Here is a 16,497-nt window from a genome sequence, read left to right as displayed (position 1 = left end):
TGAACAGGACACACTCTTTAAGACATTTATCCTATCACAATTCGCAGTGGCAGATAGTATAAAAATATACAGATTGTTTACAAAATACACTGGTTGTCGCTCTATACAAAATGAACTCTTTGAGGATTAGGATTCCAGACCACCTGTAAAACATTCAACAAGAAGAAAAGTCTCAGAGCTCCCTTCTTTTCCGTCGAGAGCATTGCACATCCATCTATACGTAAAGGCGCCTTTTTGATACACATTCATCTTTAGTCCTTTCTGACTATTTTACAGCTTAAATAAATATGTCAAGATCAAGGAAAGTGCTCATGTCCTGTGGTTCCCAAGGCATTGTAATATACAGTCTTACGACGTGCGTGTTGTGCTGTCATCTTCATGAAGAATGAACTAGTGTCCTGTCCAGCAATGACGGAAGTTGTCTCGATCGGTATAGTATAGTAGTGATTTTTTTATTTGGGCACAGGAAGTTCGGGAAGGTGCATGTCTTCTGCACATCGGCGCGGAAACGTCTTGATAGGGTTCATCATCTTTGGCCACCTCCTCAGTAAGTCATTTGAGACCTTTCTTTCACAGCTTCTGAGGCCGCTCTCGGCGCCTCGGCTGTCGTTTCCTGGTTTCTGGCTTGCGTTTTGGTTCTTTTGTCTTCTTCCTCTTCCTCTGGGTGAGCTTCATCCATGGCTGCCTCTGAAGGAACTGTAATGCCCTTGCCGGCACCATCTCCTTGAGCTTTTAGCGCGCTGCACATCTCCATCTCGTGAATCACAACATCGAACGGAGCCGTGGGACGCTCAGAAGGGGGGGACTTGCAGCCTGTACAGCCCTAAAAGAAAGACAGAAAGACATTGTTACCAATCATTTCTACATGGTGTTGTATCCAAACACTACTGTATAGCACAGGGTTGTGTGCTTACAGAGATGTTGATGGCTCGGGGCAGGCGTCCTGTGCGGATCCAGGGGTGAACCTGGCTCAGCTCCCTCTTCTGGTCCTCGCTGAAGCGTGGCTGCTGTTTCTGCATGTTCCTCAACGCCTCGCGGTCTTCTCGCAGCACAGTCTCGATGTCTCTGTTGAACGGGAACAAAGAAAAATAGTCAATATAAGTCAGTGTATTAAATCAGCAGGTGTTAAACTGTGAATAATCTGTTGAGTTTGGGCACATTTTGCCCAGCGTCATACCTGACAGGCAGCTGATAGTTCATCATGACCTTGTCGTCGGTGTTGGCCATCAGGAGCCAGATGGGGTCCTGCAGGACACACTTGATGAACTGCTCCTCTCCACCCACACTGCTGCTGCCCCCTGCTGGCTGCTTGCGGGAATGATCGTTCTCTGATGAGTCGATGCTACCAAAGTACTTGCTGGTGTGGCTGCCCTGGCTGCTGCCTGAATGGAGAAAAAAAAGAGTACACTAGTCAACAAAATGATTTTCGTTTGCAGTACATGCTTTAAACCATGCATTCTGAAACTTTTTACATCTATTTTGGTAACCTCTGAGATGGTAAATTAAGATTACTCACTCATGCCACTGGTGCCAAAAGAGCTGCAGCCGTTGGAGCCGGAACCAGAGCCTGAGCCGGAGGACCCTGAGCCAGAGCCTGAGCGAGCGTCTTCCTGCGGCAGCATGTCCAGCAGGTCGCTGGAGATGGACATGGCATCGTTGTTGGACTCATTAGCCTCACCCTAATGGGGAAGAAAAGGTTAGAAAAAATATTCCAAGAAACAATTTAAATGATATCATATGCAAAGGTTTCTAAAGCCTATAGTGTCCTTACATTCTCATTCTCCTTGGAAGTTTCATCAGAGCTCCTCTGATTGGCTGAGCTCTGACCGGTCGTTGCCCCCTGAACAGAGGGCGGGGCTTGCTGTGATGCTGCCAGCGCCGTGGCGACCTCCAGCCGGTTGCTCGTTGTTTCCTCCAGCTGCAACAGGTTGAGAGGCGAGGAGCATCTGGACTGGAAGAGGGGGGACTCTGGGGGGACCTGGCTGTAGGACTGGGGGGTGCTGCTGCGGGACGGGGCGCAGGTGACTGGGATTGGCACTGGGTTGGAAATAATGGTGGGGACGACTTGGGTGGGGTATGTGAAGTTCGGGTTGAAGAAGTGTCCGGGGTTGGGGGCCGGCTGAGAGATGGGGGTTCCCATCTGGGGGAACATGTAGTTGGGCAGAACGAGGGCCACCATGGGAGGAACCATCTGGGCGGGGGGGAAACGGGATGGATCTGGAACGGGTAAGGTTTGTGCCATTGGTGGGTAGACGGGGTAGATCGGAAGCATTCCAGGAGCGAATGGCGCGGCGGGAATGCTGGCCTGGGAGACGACAGATGGCCAGGAGGAGGAGTTTGTCGGGGGTCCGATGGGCATGTTGAGAGGCATGGTGAGAGGCATGGTGAGGGGCATGGTGAGAGGCATGAGAGCGGTGCTGGTTCGGGGGTCATGGCGCCTCCCACTGAGGCGCAGAGAGCTGTGCTGCTCAGACGACTCCTGGTGCTTCAGTCTCTTCCCGCCTCGACCTCGCCGGTGGCTGGTGCTGCTGCCGGCGGCGGCGGGGTAATCCCGGGAACAACGCACTCCTGGGAGAGAGAAGAAGACGCTCAATGTTAGCAATTTGAACTAAATTAACAATGAATGTGTAATAAACACATGACAGAGGGTTAGTGTTAGTACCTCGCGACAGAGGGTTGGCAGCCGGGTTCTGACAGTGCAGAGTGGACGAAGCCGTCTGATCGAAAACACGCAGCTTGCTGAGGTCCTTGAAGCGGTCGAGGAACACCTGCTCCTCCTGCTGGGTGTGGGCGGATAGCACCTCCTTTGTGAGCCCCATACGGCCCCCTCCTCCTAAACTGCCACTTCTCCGTTTGTACCTCTCTAGCTGAGAGGCTTGAGGGGGAGGGAGAGGAGGAAAGGCGATGGCTGTGAGAGGCGTCGCTGTTGATGTAGACGGAGCAGGAGTGAGAGTAGTGGGTGCCTCCTCCATGATGACGTCTGTGATCATGGGAAAAACGATGAGGGGTGTTAACAGTCAAGTGAGGCGATGTGACTTCTGAAAAAACAACATCTTCTGACAAATGAAAAGTTAAATACATCAAATACAATGGTGGATTTAGTTGATACAGCCATACTTGGTCTGGTACGACCATTAGCTTATGATGGCTAATGTTAGCAAACTTAAGTTAAAGACAGTAGTAGATATGCAGTAGTGTGTTAAATGGCTATATGGTCACTTTGCAAAGAAAAAAAGATAGCAGAAACTGTAAAACAAAAGAAAAAAAGCAAACGGCAGAAGAGACGACAAACAGGAAATGAAGAGAAATTAACCAAAAGGAGAAACAAAGGCAAAAATCTGCAAAATCTGCAGTTTTAACCATGCGACTACAGGTTTCTGCAACATCGTACTTAACACTTTCTGGTCAATGTCTTTGCAAAACAAGAAAGGAAGGCAAAAATAATAATGAAAAGAAAGGATCTCAAATGAAAAGCTAAATCATATTGAAGGCTATTAAAGGAAATTCAAGGCATGCAACGACTCCGTATCGTTATATGAAAGAAACAAGCTGCTGAGTGACCAGGTTCAGAGAGTGTGAGTGTTGAGGATTCCCACCTGACTCAGGAGGCTTCTTGTCTCCCACATGCACGATGGTGCTGCTGAAGCTACACTGCGACGTGACTGAGGCTACACTCTCTGCCTTTGTGGCCATGGTCAGGGGAGGCAGAGGAGGTGGTTCACTTACAAGGTTAACTGAACCACCTGCTGAGGAAAACAAGTCCAACAAGTTGCTGTAAGTGATCGTGTATCGTCCACAAAAGCACAGACAAGACACACCAACAGAGCATGCTTCATCTTAATCAAGGAGGCGGTTCACAAGACAAAACGAAAATCCATATTCAACAACAAAAAGATGTTCCATAGGTAATTTTGTTGGTAAATACACACTGACCAAAAGGAAATGAACTTAAATAAGTGGATCAGAGTATTTAAGTTAAAACACCAAACGACACACCAACATAATGAGGCAAAAGAAAAAGACCTGTGTTGTAGGCGCCATCTTGCTGCTTGTCCTCGTCAGACGTGTAGGAGGAAGAGCCACACTTCCTTTTGACCGTGTTAGGAATGTTACAGCCGTCCAAGTACCTGCGTAGAGTAAGAGAGATGTTGGATTAGTGAAGTCATAACCCCTAAAGAAATGCTAAGATAGATACAGAATGGCTTCGTGCTTGCACACACACCTTATGATGCTGTCCAGACAGTTGATCTGCTGGTAGGAGTAGCCAGTAGGAGGCTCCTTTGGCACGAGAGGAGCAGGGAGCAAAGCTTTGGGGGGTATCGTCATGTCGGCGATCAAGCCTCTGATTGGGTCGCTGCCGATTGCTCTGATGCTTGTTGCGCCTGGACGGAGAAAAGAGAGGAACAGGAAGCATTTCAATGGAGTCTTTTTGACGTTACATGTGAGGAATATTACTTGGAACCCCATCAACGAAAAGCCACAGTTTGATTATTGTCCCTTTTTTGAGTTCCAACCCTATACTGTGTAACGGTGCTTTTAATTTACCTGTGCTGCTGGTTTTCCTGGGTAGTGGCCTGTGACGAGACTCGATGAAAACCTGCTGTCCGTTAGTCTTGACCATGTGGACATCTTTACAGATCTGCTGGAAAGTCATCTAGAAAAACAACGGCACCAAACACGTTAGACGGACATTCATCTAACATTTTATTGAATTCACTCTGAGACAAAAATGTAGCTACATCTAGAAGCCCTAGCTGCTCAGACTCACAGGTTTGCGCAGAGCGACGGCAGCTTTGTCGATGGCGGGGCCGTTGCTGTCGCTGGACGAGGCGGCGCTGAGGCGCTGCTGGTGGGAGCGCCGGGAGCCTCGGGAGCCACTGGAGCCCAGCGAGCTGTAGCCCTGGGAGCTGCCGCTGTGCACCGGCTGCACCAGGAGCCGGTGGATCTGCTCGCTCAGCTGCACCACGTCGGGGGTGGTGGTCCAAGTCTCACAGCCCTGAGGTGCCGTGAACATGTCTTCATTCAGAGGGCTCCTGGAGACGGGGAAAGAGAACATCTTAGCACACTAGGAAGACACCTGAGTGTAGATGTTGCTAGATGGCAGGGGTTGAGCTTTGGTCTTTTAACAAACAGTCTATTATAAGATTCTTAATCTCTATGAATGTCACAATCAACCATATTTCCTTTCATTCACTTTGCTTTGTTAATACTTTTAATATTGAAGGCTCTTGGAAGTTTCGTTTTGTAATTGAGTGAATTATTGATCTTACGTTCTGACTTTGTGGCGCCCTACGATGAATGCCACCTTCCGGCTCCAGGGGTTGACAAAGGACGACCAGCTGGTGTCGATGGTCACATATTCCCCGTTTCGGGTACACATCCTCAAAGGCGAATAGTCAAACGGCTGCCCTGCAAACTGAAGGACTGAAGAGACAAAAGTGCAGACATATATGAGGATAAAATACCAAAACTGATCATTTCTGGAAGCCGCAACGACTTGAAGATTTAGAACCCTAACTCAGTCATATAAGTGTATGACTAATGTGAGCAGAAGTTACAGTATGTGCAGTGCTAAATAAACTCACTCTTCTCATGTATAGCCACCATGATGTGCCTGTCTTCAGGGTGAATGTAGAGCAGGATGGGGGTTCCCACCAAGTCCTGAGGCAGGTATCCTAACAATGGCACTGCCCTGCAAACAAAAAATGTATTTACACACTGTTAATACAATGTTTGATGACATCCTAGATTAACAGATCAGCTTACAATTCAATATTCACAGATGGAAAGTGATGAATAAAAGATTTTAAATTGTTTCTTTTACGAAAGTAATAGCCATAGAAATGTTGAATAACTGACCTCTCGTCAATTTCCTGGAAGATGCAGCTCGGAGTGTGACTTGTAGTGAAGATCCTCTTGTCTGGAGGGATACGAGGAGCTGAGAGGAACAGAGGAAGAAGATATAACAGATGAGAAATAAGTACATAAGACTATACATATAATAAAAAGCTTTAACTGCTATTTAGACCCAATCATTTGGTGTCTATGATATAATCCATATTCAGAGGAGAATGGTTTTCAAGGTGTCTGCTATTGTTCTCTTCTCTCCCACACACAGATCATTTCAAGATTCAGTTTAACTAGTTTTAAATTACATAGTGAGTAATGGTCATCATCATGTGGAGAGCTGCAAGAAGAATCAGTTTTAAGCTTCAAATACGTTGTGACTTTAGTTATAGTAGAGAGTAGCTGTAGTAAAATGACAAATACCTTCGTATCCGGAGTGGACCCTCTCGGCGATGAGCAGGCAGCAGGGCTGTGGCTCAGAGTCGTCTGAGTCTCTGATGGTGAGCTGGTACGGCGTGAGGCGGAACGGGTAGTAGCGCATCTCGCCGCCATGCGTCCGGTCGGCACTTATCCGGCAGAACATGGACTTCTCCTGAGTGCAGTCCACTGGAGCAGAAGCTGAGAGGAAAGAGAGTTCAGACATTGAGCATCATTTCTGTCTGGAATCAAAACTATTTTCATATCCCTTTTTCCAAAAGGTGATCTTTTTTTCCGCTCACCTGACCCGATGCAAGAGGCCCAGTTTGGTAGACGGCAGGGTGCTGTACCGCTGTAGAAAGTGCTGACGTCCTGCGGGGCCAAAAGTTCAGAGAACATCGCCCCCTGGAGACGTTCGGGCATAGTGCGCAACAGGGAAGAGCCCTGAGGCGATACGTACACCACCTTCCCTGACAGGAATGACACGCCCATGGTGAAAGTGTCCTGAAAGGAAAATTGTAGGAGGAAAGCTTAGAATAAAATCACTTTAAACAAATACTTTTTATTAGATAAACTTCTTGAGTGCTGGAGTATTTGATATGAACGTACTGTGTTTTTGAGCGTGTACTCTGATGTGATGTTGTCAAGCTCCTCAATAGTGAAGGCCGACAGGTCCAGACTGCAGCCCTGACACTCCTCTACGCTCCACTGGTGATAGTACTCCTTGTTGGCTGTAAACAAATCACAATACATTACTCAGGATGGGTATATAGGTAAAGAATTTGTTTTATATTGTAGTAAGCCTAATGCAAATGGCAGAAACTAAAACATTATAGCTTCAAGAGTTATTCAAAAAAGACTTAAAAACGTTGATCGCCACAAAATTGTCACATTTGCATTTTTAAGAAGCTACAAACAAAAAGACCCCCCTCACCTCGGACTTGTTTGACACACTGCAGTGCGTATTTGAGTGCATTTAGGGTGCTGGTGTGACCCTTGGCCTTGCGCTCCGTTGGTAGGCGGAGCTTCAGCTCCTTGATGGCCTTCATCAGATCCTTCTGGGTCTGCACCCTCGCCGACTGGTTGCTGCTGCAGCCCGAGGTGGAGGGGGGGTCGTGCTCAGAGCTGGTGGACAGCAGGCTGTAGGCCAGGGAGCTGCTGGGAGGAGAGAGGCTCTGGGAGTTGGTGCTGGGGAAGAAGAGACAGAGATGATTACGGTGAATTTGACATTCTGGATCAGATGTGTAATTAGCATGTGTTAGCAAGTGATGCAAAGAGCCTTTTGGCATAAAGACTGTTGCTATGGAAATCTTTTCAAATGTTATTTTTGTCACTTAGCTTCTCTTTCTCTTACCTCTTGTTGCTCTCAGTGTTTTCCAGCATCATGCCAGAGTCCTTTCCATTGGACGAGCTGTGGGAGCTGCGTACGGACTGGCGCCCGCGCGACGCGCCGTCTCTCTCCATCCCGCCTTCGCTCTCCCTCTCCCCAGAGTCGTTTCCGCTGGAGTGTCCGTCCATATCATCTGAGTTGGGTCCCCTACGGTCTCGGGACGAGCCTCCAGACGCCGACCCCACACTGGGAGATGAGCCGCCTCTATTTCCACTCCCGTGCTCCTGAGAGGAGCCATTAGCGCTGGGCTTAACGCTGCTCGTTTTCAGAGAGGTTAACCCTTCTGATTCTGCTTCCTGTTCATTTTCTTTCTCGTCGGCCCTTGCCACTCGCCCTCTAGGGCTGCTGCGGGGCAATGAGTTAGAGTTGTCATAACTCATACTAGAGTAGGATGAGGCTGGAGCAGCTTTTTTGAAGGTGTCAGCCAAGGGGAAAACAGCAATAACTAACTTATTGGCTTGTCGTTAACAGAGAAACTCATTGTTTTTGGTGCAAAACAAACGGTAAATCAGAGAGCTTGGGCCCTCCCTTTAAAGTTTTTAAAAAGTGCAGATGTTCAAATGGTTGTAATCATTTAGCAAATGACCAAAAAGCGAAAGCTGCCCTTCCAAAACTGTGCAATTATCTTGAAAGGTCACTCAAGTGATGCAGATAAGAGATGAATTTCTGTTTACGAAACAGCATTGGCAACTGGGCTCCAACAGATGGGATGAGAGATTGTGAGGGAGAGTGGGAGAACAGCTCTTGGTGAGAGCTGAGAACACTCTGTATCTCGTCTTCTTGCCTCTTCAGAGATGTGATGCTTCAGATGAAGGTCATCTGAGATTGTGGAGAAAGGACATAGAAGAAAAGAGAAAATAATTAGTCATTAGCTGCATGATGACAAAATGTTTGTAATGTTCAAGTCCTACAGCTATGAAGAGACACAATGGAGCGCTTATGATGAGTTTATCTTGTTGGCCTCAAAGCTTCAAAGGTGGCCATGTGCTGCTGTCACAGCCTTGGTTTGGAAAATGAATTGAAAATGAATTGAATGAAAAAGTGTTTGTGGTTGTTGTTGCCGCACAGAGCCCCAGCTGTTAGCATTTTTCACTCAGATTATCTCGAATAAAAACACCACCCCATTTTAAACACAAAATGACAATAATCCCCATTAGCATGCAGCAAGTGCGTATGCATCTGAATTTAGCACTGGTGTACAAGTGCTAATGACGAAATGACATTTGTTAATCGCCAAAGCTTAATCCAATTTCACCCAGAGGACAGTCACAACAGAACACCAGGTGGGGGGGGGGGGGGGGGACAAAGCTTAGTATACAAGGGTTATTACAATAATACAGTGTAATTATGAATAGTAATTTAAAAGTTAACATCAGGCCACTACCTATACAAGTTTAAAATGATTGCTGTTTATTCCTAGTGCAAAGAATACGCCCCGTAATCCTTTAAGCCGGAAGAACACGCAGGCCCTGTCCTCAATCCTTACAAATGTCTCCACCTATCTTCCCCACAGGCTCCTTTAGGTGTGCAGTGATGTTTTAAGTGCAGAATTGGATCAGGACTTGTTTAATTATGTCCCTGCCTGCACTGATTCAACGCTTCCTGTTCTCATTCACTAACACAACATGGCTGAGTGGACAGTGACCCCCCACCAGCCGGAGATTGCTCATTACATCTGAACAGAGGATAACAGGTGCACACCGCTAATGACAAATATGACTCATTACATGGACATAACCAAAGCAAACGTAACAACTTGGAGTGGATAATGGTAAACAACTGCAAGTATTCAGTTTGACAAATTCATATGATGCTACATTCAAATTAGCATATGTTTGGTTGATACACGTGACAAAGTGAGCTATGGCTGAAATTGGCGAGGGAAGGAGGAATAATGATCGTGAAATATGCAAGCAGGGCGTGAGTAGGCGTCGATGCAGGCTGGCATCAACTCGCACCTCGACAGGTGATGGAAGAAGCACACGGTGGTGGGTAGAGGTGGTGGAGGTGGGTAGAGGTGGTAGTGGAGGTGTTGGTGGGGAACAGTGTACAGGCTGCTCACATGCAGCTGTACACTTGCTATGTTAGCTGTAGTGGGCTATTTGGTTATAGGGTGCATCCTCAAATTCAATCGAGCAAGACACATCGATTTTGCTTCCAGTGTACCCAACATGCATGTCTTGCTAAGCAGGGAAGAATCCAAAGCACATGGAGAAAAGAACCACAGAAACACGGGGTGGCCATGAAAACCCCCCCGCTGACATGCAGGAAACAGTTAGGTCAGGTTTGAAACCACGACAGTGTGAGGTAATAATGCGAAACACTGAGGCTTAATGCCACCCGATTGTAAGACCAATCTATGATTATATCAGGATGTGTCTATTTTTGTGTGGGAAAGCAAATGCATCATCAGTCTTATACAAATGTTGAAGAAGGGTTAGGTCAACCGTTAGAGCAAAAGACTTTCAACAGGCCTCTCTTCACGTTTCTCAACTGTGAGAATACCTTTTTTAATTTGAATATCTGTAATGTTTTATAATGATCATGTTATATGTTCCTTATTTATAGAAAGGTTCTAACATATATCCATTCATTTTTATCAAGGGGCATTCTTTATCAGAACACACAAAGAAACTCTCACTTCATCAAAGACAGTGTTCTTTGCATGAGCCTGTCATTCATTCACAAGCCCATCATATGATTACAAGCGATATAATAAAGATACAACTTTGTACAGAACAAGGAGTCACATGACCTGTTCTCGTAGATAATGAAACCTTCACATCCTCACTGCATCGAGGGCTGCAGGAAGGTGTGGCGTAGCTCCTTGCGAGAACATGTGTGATCTCCCCCCGCCCCTCACATCATCACGACATTATTCAAAAACATTAAGAAAATCGTTTTTATTTCCTTCTTACTATTCGGGGAATACATTCACATTGCAATTTCCAGTGAATATCATCACTCTGCCAGCGCAGCTCTCTGTGTACATTCTGCACGTGTCCGCGGCGGTGCTCTCCGCAAGCATTGGCGGCTTCTGATTGGTTGATATATTTTATTATCCGGACCAATCAGAGAGAGAGCCCCGCAGAGGCTGGGCTGCTTATTAGCTGGCTGCCAGGTCTCAGCTAAGCCTCCAGTTTTAATATTGTAATATGGAAGGATAGAAGGATACTCAACTGATTCAGGATCAGTTAGAGGACCTCATGGCCATGACTTCTTAGTTAAACATTACAATATATTAATGACATTACTATGAACAGGAATGTACACTAATTTAAAGATTTCACATGAAAATATGATATCAAGTTCAATCCACAGTACTCACTTTGCATTAGTATCATTGGTCTCCCACTGCTACCTAACTAATCTCCATCACTCTCTGTCCTTTGTAGTCTTAAGAGTTTTCTTTTCCACCGTCTTAAAAAGGCAATTTGGTCACATTTATAGTATAAAAACAAAGTGTCTTAGTTTATGGTCAAAAACAGGACAAACAATGTTCAAACAACAATTGTGTTGCAAGTGACAACCATCAAAGTCCAAACAAGGTACTGCTGGTGAGTCATTCCCATATTAAAGTATCACGGTGATGGAAAACTGTAAGCTGTTTCAAATCATGAGTCAGTCCTTATCAAACATGTGATCATATAGTTAACATGCAGATTGCACCACCTGTGCCACTACCTGCCATCAATGCACAATAATACTTGTTGGTGGGAAAAGTGTCATGTTCTTGGTCTTTGCACACGCTGAATCATCTATATTTGAAGCTTAGTTTAAACATTAAGTGAAGAAAGGTTACTTCACCTGTCTTGGTTATCTTCTGTTCACTACACAATACCTGGCACATGCAAACTTGTTGGATGTTGCTGTGAAGCTGCGTTGCGCACTTGGACATTATATTGTGAGATATCTGCAAGGACCTGCAGATACCCTTGCAGACGTCCATCGTGTGCTTTTGGTGTCAATAACTATGCAATGACCGATCATTATGGTGCATTTACAGCAGCACATTTGTCGACACACAGAGCATCCATGCAGCCCTCTTGCAGAACTGTATACGCCCCATGTGCATTCTCACTAATGCAAATGCATGATGTGCATCAACACAACATGTCTAACGTTATCGTTTGCAAGCATACACGCACATGCTGCACAGTAGGAGGCATTTAGCAGCCCTGATACTGATAAGTAAATATATTTTTGCAATTTGCACATGCGTGTCAACACGATAAATGTCAAAGAATAAAAAGGTCATAAAATGTGGAGGAATCTGATATTTGCCGGCTTTGTCATTAGTGGTGTTGTCTTCTTCTACCTTAAAGAGATAACGTAATAAACGTGATGCTATCGTGTCAGCGACAGTAAAGGGTTAAAGACAGCTTTCTCAGTAGATTGTCTGAATAGCTTAATCACCTCATAAATACACATGTATCTATTGTTCTATCTACTTAATGAAGCCGTCAAATTAAGGGAAAACATGTATGTCGTGAATACGCTGGCAGTGCGAAGTGACAGCTAGAAAGCTAACGTTAGCTTGAAGGCAAGAGTGACAGACATCAATATTACAACGACCAGCTTACCGTAGATATGTTTCAAAACCACACCAGCTTTGATATTCCAGGGTAAGGTGTGTGAAAGTCAATAAGAAGCCGCAGCACTCCTTGTAGCACCGACCGCCTCTGCTCACTGGTCTGCATATGCTCTAAACATTTTTGCTCGACCCCCCTACAGTAGTTTACACGCAGGGACACACGTGTCAGTGGAAGGTCTAGCGAGTAATATTGAATCGCCACCGTGATTGGACAGATTGAGTTTATGTCCCCGCCCAGACCCGCCCCTGCGCGTTCTGATTGGCTGATAGGGGCGTGGCTTGTAGCACGGGGCTCTGGGATCACGTTGCAGAGTTTAGTTCCAAACAGACATGAGAGGGCGGATCCCTCTCCACACATGTGGCCTACTTGGTTGACTGTAATATACGGGTACTATCGTAGTGTAATTCCATGTAGAGACACCTGATGTTGTTATACTGTAGTATACTGTAGTTACTATGATAAGAGTAGCGTTTAATTATTCAGAAAGAGGTTTATTACCCGGTAGGTTGACACATAGGCCTAGGAGGAATTTGATTTGGTATAAAGTCACAAAAAAAGTAAAAACACAGATAGAAAACTATTTTAAGACAACTATAATAACATTATAATTAAAATAAATGTTAATTTAGCAGTATTTACATTGAAATAGAATTGGAATACAATATGTGAAGTGTGTTATACATGTTTATATCGTTTATATGTCATAAATGGAGGTATATTACGTTTTTAGATTTCATTTTTAAATAAATTGCAGATACAATTGATGATGATAATAATAATAATCATCATCATCATCATTGTACGTGTATTATTGATCTTGGAAACGTGAATTTACAATCTTATTCAGAATAAACTAAGCTTTCAGTCTGGGTTGTGTCTCACATGCACAGATCCACGAGGGGAATATTCCTGCTGAGCGCTTGCCTCGTCTTTACGGCTGCGGCAAAGCCTCGGCATGCACATTTCAACGTGCTCCTGGATGGTGACGTCGTTTGCTCTGCATGCCCTCTCAAAAGGCACGAGGCTGGCGGTGTGGTTGGTGAGAGGCTGTAAACAGTGAAGATATAGGGCACATGCAAGGGAGTAATAACAATAACGCACTAGTATTTCATGGGAGCATATTTACTGTGTCCCAAAGCACATAAAACAAAAAATACACACCTAACTATCACTATAAAACTATATCAATATCAGCATGAATGCATCTTCTTATCTTGGTTGAGATTATTTTGTCAATCAATATTTGATCATGATAACAGTAGAATAAACACTGCATACATTCATTATATATCTTTGCATTAAACTAATGTAGTGGTAGGAAGAGTCCTCATCCTGCAGAATGGTCCATTTGGGAATAATATATTATGCCTATGTTATTGGTTTGTAATTATTGATGCATATATCTGCGTAAGCATCACATATGTTGCAGGTAATCGCTATGTACAGCCAGGTGGCTTAATCCACTAAGATACATACATCATCATTTATAACGTAATTACATGTTATATTATCATGTATCCCTGCACGGTAAGTAAAGCAGTCAAATTAAAACTGGTTTATTTGCCTACTGACTGAGTTGGAAAATTATTCAAAATAACATACATATTTTTAAGCATGCAGAACTCTATCCGTCCCTTCGTAGTGCCACGTGAGCCCCACATTAAGACGTTTCTTTACGCCCTTCTCCAAATGTACTTTCTTCCGATTTAACTGGTTATTTGGTCTTTCTGCTATTTGGTGACGTGTATTTTGCTGCTCTGAGTTTATTTACTGGAAGTTGCAGGGAGACTTAACCACTGGGTTTTTACAGCTGCATATATCTGCAAGTTTATTCACTAGTACAGGTCTGACTAGAGTGTATACTGTGAATGATATATTACCAATGTATAATACAAAATTAACCCTTTGTTGAGAAGGAATCAATTTAAGTGCAAACAAAAATAATATCATGCTCGGCAGATTTTCTGATGTTTGAATCATGATTATGTTGATGTGGGTTTTCATCTGTGTGTCCTGTTCATTTTGATTTGCAGCTTTTCATTTGCTGACCTCTGTGTGTCTGGTGTTTTGCACCAGGTGCCAGCATGTGCTTGAGTCCACTTCTTGTTACAAACATGTTAACCACAATCATGTTAACCACTCTAAATGTACCTAATTTAAAGTATTAGACAGGCTACAAAGGCAATAATACAAATAAATCATACCATTAAATGTAAGTCACGTGTTTGTGAAACCCAATCCATGTGTATGTGAACTTCACATTTGACGTGTGAAATCATTTAATGTCAACACTTTTTTTCACATCTTGAACATTTGCATGTTAAATAATGCATACATTCATATTTATAACCCACCTGTTTTTCCCCGCAACTTGGCTATTAAACAGAAAGACATATTCTATACTATAGAATATGTCTTTCTGTTAGGTTTAAAGGTGAGGTATGTAACTTTACCTAAAAATGACCTACCCCACCTATAGTACTTACAAAGTTAAGCCTATTTAAAGCTAATGCGCATGCACCAACAATGGTGTGGCTTACTTTAAGAGAATACACCTGCATGATTCTTGCAGTTTAAGTTTGTATCTTAATGGTTTATTGTTCTTATTGTATGTCACTTTAAAAAAAAGCATCACCTAAATTAAATGTAATATAATTCATACTGCAAGTAGGCGTGCAGATCCAAATGTAAGCATGAGTGTGTCCAGTAGAAGGCAGCATTGCATAACATTTACTTCGTAGGAGGGAAAACATTTGGAATATATGGTGCAATAAAACTTGAAAATGCTAATAATAAATGTAACTTAAAAATTACATTAGTTATTGATTTATTTGTATTCTTATTAGTTTTATTTGTGCTTCACAAGATTAGCTAAACAGGCTAAACCTTTCTTTGGTATCAGATCATCTGCTATTAATATAGTGAAGAAGACGCAGGTTAGTGTCATCAGCTAACTCTAAACTTTGAGTGACGTCACGGAGGTCTCTGCCAATTTTGGAAGTAATGGGAAAACTATTTTACAGGCAGCAGGGTCTTTCTCAGCTTATTTTTTGAACCTTTTGCCTTTTTCCATACATATTTTTGTAAATTAAAACCTTTTTTTTGCACATAATCCTGCTGACAGTGCTTTTTTTAACACCACTCATTGTCAACAGATATTTCCAGCATCTTATATTGATTTATTTTTTAAAAGTTGACCACATGAACATGTCTTGTTAGTTTTTTTGCTTCACAGACCTTCCTTGCTGATGTTGTTTGGACTATCTTAAACAGAGGTTCTTTAATCACTAATCTTAATATCCCAAGATCACAAATGTCACCTTTGCCTAAGGGGTTTTACAGTGCAGTTCCCAAAGAAGAAAGTCTCTTAAATTGAGGCAACATATTTCAATGTACATATGCTTGGCTGAATAACGCCTATATGAAGATTTCACATCCTGTTTCAGAAAACTGAATTAGAGCTTTGCATCTTAAGAAAAGCATACTGTAGGAATCATCTCTCTCTGCACTAGCTTACAATTATGAAATGACATTTTAAACAACTGTGAAACAGGTGCTCTGCATACTGTAGATGGCGCCTTAATCTAGAGAATTATGCAAAAACACTTACATTAATTTTACTCAATTGAATACAACATAATGCCCAAATGATATGGTATATGACTTGTACTCAATGTTGAGCTCGTTTGAATATTACTTTAATTGCAGCTATTGTTTATTGCAGTATTTACTTAAATGTTTTATTTAACTGTAGAACATTTTATTTTACATTTCGTTCTTGTATATCCTTAGTCTATTTACATAGACTCCTGTATTTACTTGGTCGCTTACAACATTCTGTGCAGTATTTAGCTTATTGTATTTCTTTATTTTTATATATAGTTTACTGCAATCTGCATTAATTGCACATGCACTTGTTTTATTGTTTTATGCTCTATAACTATGTTGCAATATTAGAGGAGATTGGGACTGAAGATTTGCCATTTCTACACTGTATGTGCATATGACAATAAAGCCTTTGCATTTGTGGGAAATACATCTTTACGTCAACGCATTATAATACATCATAATTTATTGTATTTTTGTTATTTTGTATGCTCTATCACAGTATAAAAGTGTGTACCAAAAACCAATGTAGTACTTGAGCGAATCTATTCTCTAACATTAATGCTGAAACCGCCTTTTTTATGAACAACAAACCAAGAGGGAAGTAGCATGAGTGAACCCTCTCGTTCCCGCTGCCTGTGT

General features: G+C 43.2%; 1 protein-coding gene across 3 annotated transcripts in view; it reads right to left on the bottom strand.

Annotated features, from left to right (window-relative positions):
* Positions 1-12,374, bottom strand: part of per1b (period circadian clock 1b) — a 12,861-nt gene extending 487 nt beyond the window's left edge. Inside the window, exons 1-20 of one of the 3 annotated variants that reach the window (XM_034226309.1) lie at positions 12,238-12,374; positions 7,619-8,473; positions 7,199-7,452; positions 6,874-6,995; positions 6,567-6,768; positions 6,271-6,465; positions 5,860-5,938; positions 5,586-5,692; positions 5,271-5,424; positions 4,769-5,033; positions 4,546-4,654; positions 4,223-4,382; positions 4,024-4,127; positions 3,597-3,746; positions 2,663-2,980; positions 1,772-2,568; positions 1,517-1,679; positions 1,178-1,382; positions 915-1,065; positions 1-823 (exon numbers count right to left, since the gene is read on the bottom strand). The exon at positions 1-823 is cut by the window's left edge and continues 487 nt beyond it. In XM_034226309.1, the coding sequence (XP_034082200.1) occupies positions 545-823; positions 915-1,065; positions 1,178-1,382; positions 1,517-1,679; positions 1,772-2,568; positions 2,663-2,980; positions 3,597-3,746; positions 4,024-4,127; positions 4,223-4,382; positions 4,546-4,654; positions 4,769-5,033; positions 5,271-5,424; positions 5,586-5,692; positions 5,860-5,938; positions 6,271-6,465; positions 6,567-6,768; positions 6,874-6,995; positions 7,199-7,452; positions 7,619-8,034 (4,230 nt within the window). In that variant the 5' untranslated portion in view covers positions 8,035-8,473; positions 12,238-12,374 and the 3' untranslated portion in view covers positions 1-544. The remainder of the gene's footprint in view (positions 824-914; positions 1,066-1,177; positions 1,383-1,516; positions 1,680-1,771; positions 2,569-2,662; positions 2,981-3,596; positions 3,747-4,023; positions 4,128-4,222; positions 4,383-4,545; positions 4,655-4,768; positions 5,034-5,270; positions 5,425-5,585; positions 5,693-5,859; positions 5,939-6,270; positions 6,466-6,566; positions 6,769-6,873; positions 6,996-7,198; positions 7,453-7,618; positions 8,474-12,237) is intronic. The other 2 variants (XM_034226310.1, XM_034226311.1) reach the window with 2 other exon arrangements.
* Positions 12,375-16,497: the final 4,123 nt, after the last annotated feature.

Source organism: Gymnodraco acuticeps, unplaced genomic scaffold, assembly GCF_902827175.1.
Source record: "Gymnodraco acuticeps unplaced genomic scaffold, fGymAcu1.1, whole genome shotgun sequence".
NCBI classification, from domain to species: domain Eukaryota; kingdom Metazoa; phylum Chordata; class Actinopteri; order Perciformes; family Bathydraconidae; genus Gymnodraco; species Gymnodraco acuticeps.
This window is presented reverse-complemented; position numbering and strand designations above follow the sequence as displayed.